The following is a 13,760-nucleotide window of genomic DNA, read 5'->3' as shown; positions in this document are numbered from 1 at the left end:
AATAAAGCAATATGTCTCAAAGCAACAGAAAAACTGTGAATGGCAGGACTTCTATATCAATTCTGGACAGTCGGGTATGCATTTAATTAACTGTAGTACGGCACAGAAATAATCACACATAAGTTTGTTCATTCTATACATTATATTAATGACCACCTAACATCAAATGTGAAATACCCTGCTAAGTAGCACTACACACACCATGTAATTCATTGCATCTAATTCCTCAAAGTATAAAAGTTGTGTAAAAACAGCTTATCAATTATCAAAAACTGTGACTCACATAGAAGCCCATAAATCTAGACTAATTAAATGACTTTACATGACTTAAATATATATAATTAAATATAATGTGTGAATTTGGGACCATCTGTCACAATTTGAATTTCTTACATATCCAGTCTTTTTTCCTTTACAATGGTTAGCCCTATAAATATTTGCAGATCAAAAGCAGTATTTAAATATATGCAAATGTAACACTCATTAATTAAAATGGCTCTGTCATTTGTGTTTGGCTTTATTCGTTCAGGTCAAGTATTTTTACTGTTTTGTTTAAAGGGACAAAATCACTTTCATCAAATAGGATGAGGACAGGAAATGTAGCGATTCCAAAAAGTCATGCCGGAAACTGATAGATGACTAAACAAAACAGACTTTCTTAACCCTCCCAATTTATTTGATTAAAAGACAGACAACCTCTCTTGATAAGAACCAACAGAGACAACAGGGAGTGCACAGACGCCTGTCACTCTAATTGGAATTGCAATGTGTCATAGCATTTTATGGATCACAGAACCCATAGGTGAAAACCAACAATGGCTTTGTTTGGACCCCTTGCTGAGTGAACAGGCCAACGGCTCCAGGCATTTCCTGTTCCAGGATGTTCCAGCACGTTGACTATACTCAATGTATAAAGAGACTGGCATTCTTTATTCCATTTAATACATATAAGGTATCCTTTTGCTTCCAAGAGAACAACTTAAATGCATGTGCGTAAGAGCAGAACCTTTACATTCTCTTTTAGGATGCTTGGCTCAGAAAGACTAAGAAAGACTCATAAATCCAGTAAAGAAACTCATTCAGTCAATTAAACAGTAAAATATTCTCCACTGAGCTTCCTGATGTTTAAACTCATTTAAATGTGAGTAACAGTTTCAGAATTGACAGGACAAGGATCAGGAAAGAAAAAACAAATGTTAGCCAATAACACTAGTTTACCATTTCTCTATATAGTCTCTGTCCTTTTGTTATTTAAATCTAACAGTTTGGTATTTTGGTGGATTCTTCCTCCATGGACCCCATTCCCCCAGTCTATAAATATATATTTCTCGTTACTGCTCTTACATTTCCATCTTATACAGAGAGCATGGCAACCTAACCATTTTTTTGTATGATATTCTCCCAGAATACGATAAATATTTACATATATGGACCCTCTTACTTTTCAGTCAATGGCTTATTACACCCTGTTGTCAGAAATACATAATGCCATACCTATGGTAGCCTAAATGCTAGAAACTTTATAGAAGAGTTGGGTTAGGTATCAGGATTCAGTTCATATCTTTATGTCATTGGTACATTGATATTAATGTCACATATGACTGTTGAATGAATTGCGTGTTCTGACAGTCCTCTCTGCATCTTTACATCTAGACAGCCAAAACGTGGCTTGTATTGCTGAGTAGTTTGTACTACCTGGTCACCACCCAGGTAAACATACCATCATTTGTTAAAGTTACATATAATAAATCAAAATATTTAAAGCATTGCCTTTCTGCTTAATGTGCCACCGACAGAGAGAGACAGCCAAGGTGTGGTACAACAGGGGAAAGCAGTAGGTCAAGAAGGTGGTCATTGACTACTACAGGGATTCCTACTCTCCCAAAGACACAGACTCGATTACTGCTAATGGGTTCCAGTCTGGTATCACTAACACCATTGATCCCGAAGGCCAAGCGGTCAAATTAAATACAAAGTAGTGGAACCTCATTGGCCTGTACAAGGAAATGGTGGTGAAGGGCAGGATGCCTCCCCATCCTGAGCGAGGAAATAATCGCTATCCTGGATAAGCAGATGGGTGAAAGATGCAATCTTAATAATTGCCATCTCATCTCTCTTCTGAATCTGATCTGTAGTGATATGATTCACAAGTCCTTCAGAGCCAAAGACACTGTTGACAGCATCTCAGGGCTCCCTGCTGCCACAGCCATGATTGTTTGGGCAAATGTGACATGAAGCAAGCTGACCAACAGCTTTAGGCTTTCAATTCAAATCGCGCACGTCTATGGTCACTGACACAACCTTCAACTGAGTTAAGACTTTTTTCAATACATGTACATTATTTGAATAATAATACAATTAAATGGGTGGGCAAATAGGTGCTTTGATTTGTGGAGAATAACATTTTACTTCTAATAGTTGGCTGCAACCAGCAGTTTGGTTTAACCAATTCATATCGTCAATATACTGGGTGAGTTGAGGCCACAACTGCTTTGTAACTTTCTTTGTCTAAAACAAAACATCTGTGCCATACATAAGGAAACAAATGAAGTCAAGTTCTCCACTACAAATCGCTCCAATCCTTAATACAAGCAGAGGTCTGTGGTGTTTTTAAAAGAATAGTTTTGGCATGCCATATTTCCACAAAAACTCCACTCTTCCACTTAGAGTTTCTCTAATAACAAGACAAAATAGCTATTAAAAACAGTTGGAAATCTGGTATACTTCCATAGACATCAAGCACTCCATCTACACGTTACGTCCGTGCTGGTTTCCAAATGTTTCCATACTTCAAATACGTTACACAATCAAAAACACTTACACATTTGTAATAAAGAGTAATATAACCAATTAACATGGCCAGTTGTGTTACAGTAAGAGGCCTTACAAAAACAAATGTAGAATCGAGTCCTGGAAAGCACCAGTTGGCCAACACCAATAACACCATCATACAACAGCTTAGCCACTGTTTTGAAGAAGTAGAGAAAAGCGGTTTTATCTTGCTTAATACTGCTTGCTTTCAACACAGATCATAACTAGGACCAACATGGTCATGACCTAGTGTGTAGATCTCCCCAGATTTCCAAGGAGCACATTTCTAATATTGCAGAAGGACATGCGTAAGACATAGTAGTAGATACAGCACATTTTAGAGACTACACATAAAGAAAATAACAAGAATCCTTAAACTTTGAATGGATATCAAATATTGATAAAAGCTACTCTCCTATAGTAGGTTCCTGGAATATGTATATTGCCACAGACAGGTGATTAATCACCACGCATGTCAGCTCTCCGGCAGAAAAAAACGGTCAGTACATGCTGCTCTCCATCTGGTACAGATTACAAACTTTTGAAATGCCAAGATTCTATTTTTTAAACTGATAACAGATTGCCAGCTGGATTTAAGGTTTTTAAGGTTTATCAGTGCCAGCTCAACATAAGATTGCTCAACATGTAGATGCTTAACAGTTTTTTCTTATTATTTTCAGGACAAACTGGGGCAAACTGAAGATGTCTCCTAGAAATCTGGAGGGAACAGTGACTGTGTATTTCAGCATAACCACGATCTGATTCGGCTCTGATCCGCTCGATTATGACAATAGTTGCAAGTGCTGACACACACAGGGTGGACACTAGTAGAAACAAAAGGTTGGCTTAACCGCAAACCCAAGTTCCTAGCACAAATACATAGAAATATAGAACTTGATGGCAGATAAGAACCATTGGCCCATCTGGTCTGCCCAACAATATAGATTGTATATGTCTTGTGATATATTCCTACCATAAACACATAAACATGGCTTAAAAGTATGTATTTTGAAAGACATTTGTAGCACATTAGATCAGGGTGTTATTTTTATTCCACGGCAAAGGAATTGAACACAAGTAGATTCCTATTTGATGTTACCAGAGGGATGCTCAAGTGGGGTTAGTAAGACCTCAGGTATTTATTTTTATAAATTGTGCAGTTATTCACGCTCAATTGATCGTAAGCATCATAGCCATATATATATATATATATATATATATATATATATATATATATATATATATATATATATATATATATATATTTGTAAATGTGTTTAATGAGCTGCATTATAAAAACATTTAAATTGATGCATCTTGGATTTTGAGTCACGAGAAATGTTGGGTCAGTAATGTAATAAGAAATGGCCAGAATTATGTGCAGCTAGAAAAATCTAGACTATAACTCCCATAACGCAGAAAGTCCACATGAGCTAAAGTGACAAATACAGTCATGCTCTCTGTAAATAAAACCAGTAACGTGTAACCCCTATCACTTTGATCACAAAGAGTGCGACGTTGTAATTCCAGGTTTTGTTTCGTTATTTATATAATCAAAGTGTTCCAAATATTAATCCTAGGTTATCCAATTCAAACCTTTAAATTTGATTATGTAAGAAAGGAAAAAGTCACAGTTATACGTAACCGAAATGTAGCAAGACGAAAGGAGAGAAGCTGCTTATGGTACAGTGACCTCTGTTGGAAGTTGTAATCATAACAACTAAAGAAACATTTTAATTCATGTTTGCCATCAAAACAAAACATCCTTCCTTTTATTTCTTTGCTATTGGTCTTTTTCAATGTGCCATTCTCTTCATTAACTCTGCCATCTCTCCTCTTTTCCCCATCTACATTATTTTCACACTGGCCTAATTGATTTTACTGCCCTCTTTGATTACACCGATCTGTAAGAAATATAAAATTACTCTCTTAATAATGTGGGTTTCGCAAAATAACATTTTGGAAAGGACAAATTCTTTCGAGAAATATAAAAGACGCCAACAATTTTATGGCACTGTTATGTTTCATGCTGTGACATGAATAAAACTAAAGCATATTTTGATTATGGATCACAACAATATCACTTTTTTTATGGTCATTCATTGCAAAAGTTCATGTTTTAGTATTGCTTTTGCCATTTATTTCTCAGAAATATTAATAATACAACTGTAGGGACATCACTTAGGTCTTGTTATTGCCTTCTGTGGTTAATGGAGCAGTTTTTTGTTTCAATAGAACAAAGGCAAAATAGTATTTTTCCCCAAATATTGTCAACCTACTACAAGGTTTTGCACGTACCTACCTAAGGCTGGAGTGCCCGTCCTTACAAAATAAAATTAGTTAAAAATAAAATAAAAAATAACACAATAACAATTATTCGGATCACAGCTACTGCCTTTTCATCCTTCAATAAAAGATTAAAGGCACATGTGGCTGTCACATTCAAGTCTGCACTTCTGCATTTAAAAACACGACAACGGTGAAGAAAACTACTGTCATTTTCCCCCCAGATTAGTAGTTGCAGCCATTGCTAATAAATCAGTAACGACCCCAGGCTAAAGGGATCATGTGTTTTGAGTTTAGAATTTAAAATAAAGCCATTCTGGTTAGCGCAGAGCATCACACAGACATTAAAGCAATGGCTGTTTTAAAACATACGTGGGATGCTTCGAAAAGCAGTAGTGGATGCTACTGGATGTTAAAAGGTTATAAGTGCCACACAATTACTCTTACATACAATACAAATTGTGCACATTGTATTTTAACCACTTCTTCTTGATGTCATCTGTTTGAAATCTTGTGCTGGGACTTTCATGAAATTGGAATTTTAGACCAGGGTGCAAATTCTCACCACACTTATAAAATATTTTGTGGATCACTAATAAATATGTACAAGTCCCATAATTTGTTATATTGATGTCATGGCTTTGGACCAAGCTTTATAATCACACAATAGCGGGTTGTAATCACAATGGGGTGAATATTAGATAGAGGGGACGGCATAGGGACAGAACGCAAGTACATTTAGTTCATCACATGACCTCAGCAATGTTGTGACATCATGGATACAGTGGAAATATAAGGGGCACGGATTGCTAGTTGCTATTGATGTAGTATAGCAGAGTGCTAAAAATAATAAAACAAAATGTCATCCGGGTACTAGTGGACAGGCCAGTTAGCTGCACTCATAACATACCTTCAATTATTTTCAAGGACATCACAGCAGAAGTGTTAAAGGCTGACACGATACGGGCGTTTAGGCATATATTTGAAAGGCATAAGGCTATCCTGACCATAAGACAAGGCCAAGGATCAAGTCAAATTCAAGAGTTTATAGCAGTTGTAGATAAAACAATACAGATGATCTGCTGTCAAGTTCTATGTTTCAATGCCCAGAAAGCATTGCTCAACCATCTAGCAGTCTCAGCATAAAATATTCTATTAATATTGGTCTACGGAAACCAAAAGTCTTACCAATCAGCGTCCCATCGCGTCCCATTATGCATTTCATCACTCTGATGATCTGTTCGGTCACAGGTGGAGACATGGATGTCGCATAAACTGCACTGTGTGAATGGGATCTCAAGAAGGTCACAAGTTCCTGGAAATGAGTCACAATTTATATATGATGAATGAAGAATCCTTATAACCATTACATTTATTTTAACACTAAATCAATATTTAGTCAATCGGGGGATCGGAGCTCTGTGGTAAATGTTGTAAAATAAATAACCAGAAAACATAAAATGTAAAACACTCTCTGTTCCAACCTCCACATCATTTAAAGCTTCCACGAAGGAAGGAGAAGCAACGACACATAATACAATACTGTATGGGAAAAGCATGAGCACAGATATTAATGTGGCTGCTTCACATGGTATACAAATATGTTTTTTTTATTTAATATTATATTTCTTAACTTTCAATCTGTGAACACATGCATGAATTTACTTAGCTTGCTGAATTGTAAAGTGCAGAATTTAAAATTTTAAGCTCTAGGACATATTTACAAAACCGAACTCAACATGGAAAACATTATATGTAGTTATAACACATGAGTAATCTCCTTAGCACTAAACAGATAACAAAACTTGCTGACAAGTTTAAAATGTGATTCCAAACAAAATTGAAATTGGCAACTTACTAACTTCAGATGTTATCTCCAATGACAACATATTGGCATACTCTTGTTATATTAACTAGAACACTTCAAATATTAAAATATCTATCCTTTAAAGGGACACCCCAGCCATCATATGTGCTTTGATGCATTTGATAGCTGAGAGGTTCCTTTACATTTCCACGAGGCCCACTTATGCATTCCCCCCCCTTTTTTTTGCACCCCCATGGCAGATGGGACTTAGTCTTTTAATGAAACACTGTACCTTTTTTCCAGCAATGTATCCACCAGCCGAGCCAAAGCTTTTGGTGAATGTGCCCATCAAGACATCAACATCTGTAGGATCCAGTCCAAAGTATTGAACCACTCCTCTACCTGTGGCTCCCACTGCACCAATACTATGAGCTTCGTCCAGATAAAGATAGGCTTTGTATTTTTTCTTTAAGGCAATAATTTCAGGAAGACGGACAATAGAACCTTCCATGCTAAGAAAGGAGAGAAGAAAGAAAACACACATGAACTAAAAAAATCTGCGGAGTTCCCAGAAAACAAAAAAATACAATATGGTTTCTATTCTGTAATATAATATTTTTAACTCAATTTATCATTTTTGAAAAGATGGCTTCAGTGTGGCCTGAATTAAAGCAGTTAAAAAAAGAATCAGAAGACAAAGATTACACCAAATTCTTATGCCTCCTGGCAGATCAATTAAAGATCCTAATCATTCACATTATATTCTCATCAACAGCTTGTAGAAAGAAAGAAAAACTCAAAATGAGAATAAACAAAATTATGCAGCTCGGTCAGAAATTCAGATTTTGTAATGATATAGATTGACCAGGAATAAATTGGTTAATGTGTGGCATGTGACCAATTCCCGTCATAGCCTTTTCCATAAAATTCATTATAGTCTCCATTACAAAAAAGGGCATTATAAAGACCAGATGTACGATTGTAGAAATGCAATCTTCGCACTGGCAAGTAGAAAATCCTGGGGGGAAAGTAACCCCAAGGGACCCTCCCCCAATATATGCACTTGCCTCCCCAACATATGTATATATACACACCAACTTACACACTCAAGCTAACACACATCTACTTGCTGAAACATACTTACACTAACATACGATCACTCATACTAACACACTTACACACTCATATACACATCCTTGCTTACACTTACCCATCCATGTTAACTCACACTTACACTTTCTTGCTTACACAAATGCTTACACACACACACTTTGTGAACAATTCACCCCCCCCCCCGGCCAGCCTGTCCCTGCCTCTAGACTTAAACCTGTGTGCAGGAAAATGAAAATAACAGGGGTTCTTTAAAGAGTTGAGGTTTAATAGCAGGTATCCCTATTCTGTAACATGTTTAGAAACAATATCTACGTAGCTATGAGCAAACAATTAGTGAAAAGGCATTCTTCTCAGAAGCTGCTTTGGTATCTGCGCTCCACATAAAAGACAGGCTATTAAACACTAACAGTATGTTGGTGGTCCTCGGACTCTCTTGCCGATCAAAGCTCTTTAAAACCTTACATTTCTCTCTGTTGTCCAAAATGATGTTCAGATAGCCTTTAATCTGATTAGGGGGAGAAACTCTGCTTTGGAGACACTGAGTGACAGATGTTTAGATAAAAGATCCACTTGTGTTTTTGTCTGAAGTAGATAACACTCTGATAACCCTGATGGATACTAAGGAGGTAGAGAAGCCTGGAGAAACTCTTCCTTAATATGTCACCCATCAGTGAGACTCCAATGACACAATGTGTCTAGGTGAAAGAAGTGGGGGGGGGATTGGAGTGCCTGCTCAATGAAGATGTGCAATCAGGAAAATCTGGTAGAGCCCATGTCTTATGATAACATATATGGCATTTCTGGGAATGCTTCAAATAATAATATTAAATAAATGATTGTGTCGGTTATGGTACAGCAGTGCATAATATGATAAAGATATATAATCCAATACATCATTTTTTTGGCTTTCCCCTAATGTCTCTACATTTGTACTTCATATAAAAAAGCATTGCAACCGTGGGAAATGCAATACAACATTGTTTTCTGTAAAACTAGGTGATACAGAACTCAGAAAAATGATTGTTTTTCACATGAGACTGTGCGCTGTATAATTATACCTCCCAATGAGACAGGGTTGTGCATGGTGCATCTGTACAGCTCCATTTAAACCTTGTTGTTATGACTTTATATAGCAAAGAAAAACCTGGCATCTAAGCAAAAAAACTACCCATGCATTCTTAATATGTGCAAATGGATTGTCAATATGCGGAATTACTGCTCTTCAGTCTCTAAGTACATTTATGTAGCATGTGCAATCCTATACAGCGTACATATTAATATCATATCATTCTGCATGTTTTGTTGCATTCACAAGCATCCCAATACTGCACAAAGTAGGGATCTCTTTGCTTTCAGATTTGGGGATAATGATGACCTGACCATCTACCCTCTGTTTGGCTCAAAGTAATTTAAAGGATCTGCATAATCTGAAATGATGTCTGGTGAGCACATCATCGTCAGCTAGGAACAGGGCCGGCCCTACAATGGAGCCGAGTGGGGCAATGACATTTTTTTAAAGCAGAGGAGAGAGAGGGACGTCTAGTGGTTTTCACTTACCCGCTCAGCGCCCCTCCCTCTCCTCTGCGAGCCCTCTAGCTCGGTCTCGGTGCCGGCTTGTAATGCTGAGCGCCGGAAGTGACGTCAATTTCCGGCGCTCAGTATTACATGCCGGCACTGTGGCAGAGCAGGGAGACTTGCCGCAGGACTGTTTATAGTAAAGGTAAAGGTAAGTACAAAGGGGGGTAGGGTAGATAATGGCGTCGGCGAAGTTTAAAATGCCGCCCCCCCCGGCGTCGGCAAGGGGGGCGGCATTTTAAACTTCGCCCCAGGCGGCATTATGTCTTGGGCCGGCCCTGGCTAGGAAACATAAAAAGGAAGAATTGTATTATCGATTCCGTTATTCGGTTGTGATCACTTTCTTCTACAAGCGGATTGTAATTTTGGGCGGCTATTTTAAACAATTGATTTTGCTCTGACAATTGATTTGGTTTGTGGGTGCCGGTACATCGTATGCAAGTACATTTTGTCTGAACGAGCCCATTTATTTTAAACCAAATGAAGTTTGTCTTCTAGCAAAATTAGCAATTTGTGAAACTGATCTGAACCAGTATATTTCCCCCAATGTGACAGATCACTATGGCTCTTTTATAATATGACATTTATGACAGAATTGGGCAAAAATCACAGGCACGTTTCAACAACGACAAAAATTTTAACGATTGGCTAGCATTCCTAACACATTCATTTCCAAAGATGTCCAAGTGAGATAAGATATGTATAAAATAAACTCATATGCAGTATGCACAATTTACCTGTAAATGCCTTCAACAAGAATAAGAATTTTTTTCCAGGCCCTGTGTGTCCGAGGCTGACCATTAATCACGGCTTCTCTCAGTAACTTTTCCAGGTTCTGCATATCTTAATATAGAAAACACAAAAGAAGTTATTCTTCTGAATCCAGTTCTTCAAAGTTTCAGAACGCTACACTTAAAGTCTCTACTCCCCAACTCTTCTACCTGTTTAATAGTTCTAAATCTATGCTGAAATCTTAAAAAAGTAAAGTACAAGCCATACATTTAGTTTTAATAAATACACTTAAGGACTTAAAGGATTGTCAGTGCTATTATTACCTTAGGGTATAGGGTTATTCTATAATATCTTATCTCTACCCATCTGGCATTAGGATCTTTAAGGAAAACATTGCTTAGAATCAGCATCAAAGCAGCACAAGTCATTTGTTCAGGGTTCTTAAATAATTTATTTCTTATACTTGTAACACAAAAATGGATTTTGCCATATTGGCAATAGAGAAGAGAGCATAACAATGTTTGCGATACTTTTAAGTAGACCAATGGCCATAGCGTAAGACATAGTGTGCCATAAACGTCCAAGCCCCCAGAGGACCTATATTTATATACGCAAGATCTTTCGCAAAACAGTATCATAAACTTATTTGGACCCCTGCATCCAGAAGATTTTTTGTTAGGACTTGTTCACATACAAATACAAACACCCCATTATATTTTCAGAGAGTTTTCCTCTTTAAATGTTACAATGTAGCTTTCTTGTTTTATTGTGTACAGAAAAATCAGAAAATGTGATACGATTATGAGGAAAGGGTTTTAAAACAATGATTGAAAAGGCATGAAATCGGGCGTAGTTTTCTTATAATGCATGCTAGGGCTTTGCTAGAATGAGCAGGAAGAGGCAAATGACTGGAGGTTGACCATTTCCAGTTTAGACCAACCAAACCACAGCGGATCAAAATGAGAACTCATATGTATAGTTTTTATGTATAAACACAAATAACATAGCGGAATATTATGTTTCTCCACGTAGCCGGGCTGCAGCTGAACCCTGACATACTCTCAAAGCTTCTAGAGCCTTTTGATCTAGGAATTCAGCTGTGCTTCCCCTTTAATAGCTTGTGTACACCGTTGGGTATACTCCAAGGTTCTGTTTTCTGTCAACGTCCAGGCTTGTAGGTCTATCTTAATATTCCTTTACCCACTAGCACAAAAATCTATATTCCTCTAGATGAACGTGATAGACACATGGAATGCTATATGAAAACAATTTCTGCCGATACCAAGCAGAACAAACTGCAATAATCTGTGTTATGATGAAACTTAACAACATCCACATTTAAGGCCATTAGGTTTAGTTTGTTTAACATCTGGTTAGACAGAGACAAAATACTGACTTGTGAAGTTCTATTTATTGGATGATGATTTGGGCTCGTTCCCACGTTTTCAGCTGCTTGTAATTATCAAAAGGGGGCCTTTGATCAGGATGCTTGGATGGCAAATTAATAAAACAATGTTTGGGTATAATCAAAACAGAGCACTTGACTGGCGGAGTTATTTTATCTTAGTATATATGTTATCCATATGATGCTTGTGTGACATATGATCAGAAAGAAAGAAATGCATTTTTCTTATTTCCTTTTTTTTTCTTGTGTGCTGAGAATGTGTGTGCGTATATATATATATATATATATATATATATATATATCAATCTTCCAGAATTATCTTATAGTTAAATATTAAATAGGAGAAAATTTTTCTAAATTGTGAAAATATTATATATATATATATATATATATATATACACATATACATACACACACACACATATATATATATACACACACACACACACAAACACACATATATATATATATATTTATACATTTGACACACGATTCAGAAAGGAATATACTTTTCTTATTATAGTTCAGTCTACTCTACTGTTGAGTATACTTCTCGATGCCTCGATGTACCTTTATTGCCTCATGTGGCCAATGTCGGCAGCCCGCTTGATGCACACAGAGCATAGCATGTGGCTGCGTGTATTTGCACATTTTGGATTTAGGGCAGGAAAGATTTTGCCTTCCCCATATTTATACAAGTGTACTAAAAGCAAACATTATAGAAAAGAAGTATGGTATAATTTACACAAGCCAATGTTGCAAAGCCAAAATCATTAAACTAGAGAGTAACTATACTGCATCTACGGTACTTCTAATATCACTTCCAATTGTTGGTGATCAACTGGCTGCTCCTTGGTGTCAGAGGACAGCATGCTTTTATTTCACAGCTTAACATTCTACCAGTTAAGACTAAATAGGTAAAAAAAAGGCATTGAAGTTGCTATTTTTCTTACTTTTCAGATTTTATGTACCTTTGCAGGAACCATATCTGATTGCCTAGCCTTGAAGGGAGCCATCAACTTTTGAGTGGTCGAGTTGTTTTTGGCATGTTAATACACCATATATTGATTGTTGACCTGGACCCAACTCTGTCCTGCCTCCCATAAGAAGAAGGAGGTGGTGGATCACTGAGTGACCAGCCATGGCCAGTTTCCAAGTAAGCTACTAACTTAAAGGAAGCCAATTTTCAGGCCAAGGCCGACAGCATGACCAGGTGTGAGAGGATGCCCATTGCAACAAAACTAACACAGCTCTACAAATAGCAAGTTTGGGGCCAGGCAGAGTAACCCACATTGACATAAGTAAATCCTGCCAGTGAAGACTCCGCCACAACCAGATGTAGGGGCAGCTCAACAAGTGGTTATGGTAATTTTAGAATTAAATAAAACAACTTTTAGTTCTGCTTGATGCTTCAAAGTCCCTTTCAGTCCTGAGGAGACAACTCCATGCAGAACCTTTATTCAATTTTAGATGACTAAAATGGAAATAAATGCAAGGGGCTTAGTTTAAACAAAGGTTAAATTGCAGCACTTTATTCAATAAAACCCCCCACCCTTACATTAGTCTGTTGAATATGTCAAGGACACGAACTTTCAAAATCTTATTAAGAATGTTGTATCCAGTCAAAAGGTCTGCCCCATATTTACCCTTCATATGTTTGACATGAGCGCAAGACGAGACCCTTATCAAAACATGTTTGGTTCCATACTCGGTAAATGTGTCCTCGCCAAAGCCTCTAGATGGCGGTAAATGTCAAGAGTTAAAAACCAAACAATCCCCAATTCCCAAGCTAGGATATAAGAAATGAAAATGCTTAATTATTTGTAGATGCAACAGAATATTTGATAACGTAAAAGAGAATGTTATCAACTTCCCAGCATTTCAGCCTGAAAAAGTGGAACCCCCTCCCTTTCTTTAAAAGACAAAAACAAATGTATCTGGTATACTTGAGGACTGGCATTCTCGTAATTCATAAACACCATAGCACCATAAAAAAGACATTACACTTAAGCAAGGCATACGATCCAGAAA

General features: G+C 37.1%; 1 protein-coding gene across 2 annotated transcripts in view; it reads right to left on the bottom strand.

Moving 5' to 3' along the window:
* The window catches only part of SPTLC3 (serine palmitoyltransferase long chain base subunit 3), a 38,614-nt gene that overhangs the window by 9,433 nt on the left and 15,421 nt on the right, over positions 1-13,760 (bottom strand). For both annotated transcript variants that reach the window (XM_053459957.1, XM_053459958.1), the window contains exons 7-9: positions 10,330-10,435; positions 7,197-7,416; positions 6,286-6,412 (exon numbers count right to left, since the gene is read on the bottom strand). In XM_053459957.1, the coding sequence (XP_053315932.1) occupies positions 6,286-6,412; positions 7,197-7,416; positions 10,330-10,435 (453 nt within the window). The remainder of the gene's footprint in view (positions 1-6,285; positions 6,413-7,196; positions 7,417-10,329; positions 10,436-13,760) is intronic.

The sequence above is a fragment of the Spea bombifrons genome, chromosome 3 (genome assembly GCF_027358695.1).
Source record: "Spea bombifrons isolate aSpeBom1 chromosome 3, aSpeBom1.2.pri, whole genome shotgun sequence".
Taxonomy (NCBI): Eukaryota; Metazoa; Chordata; class Amphibia; order Anura; family Pelobatidae; genus Spea; species Spea bombifrons.
This window is presented reverse-complemented; position numbering and strand designations above follow the sequence as displayed.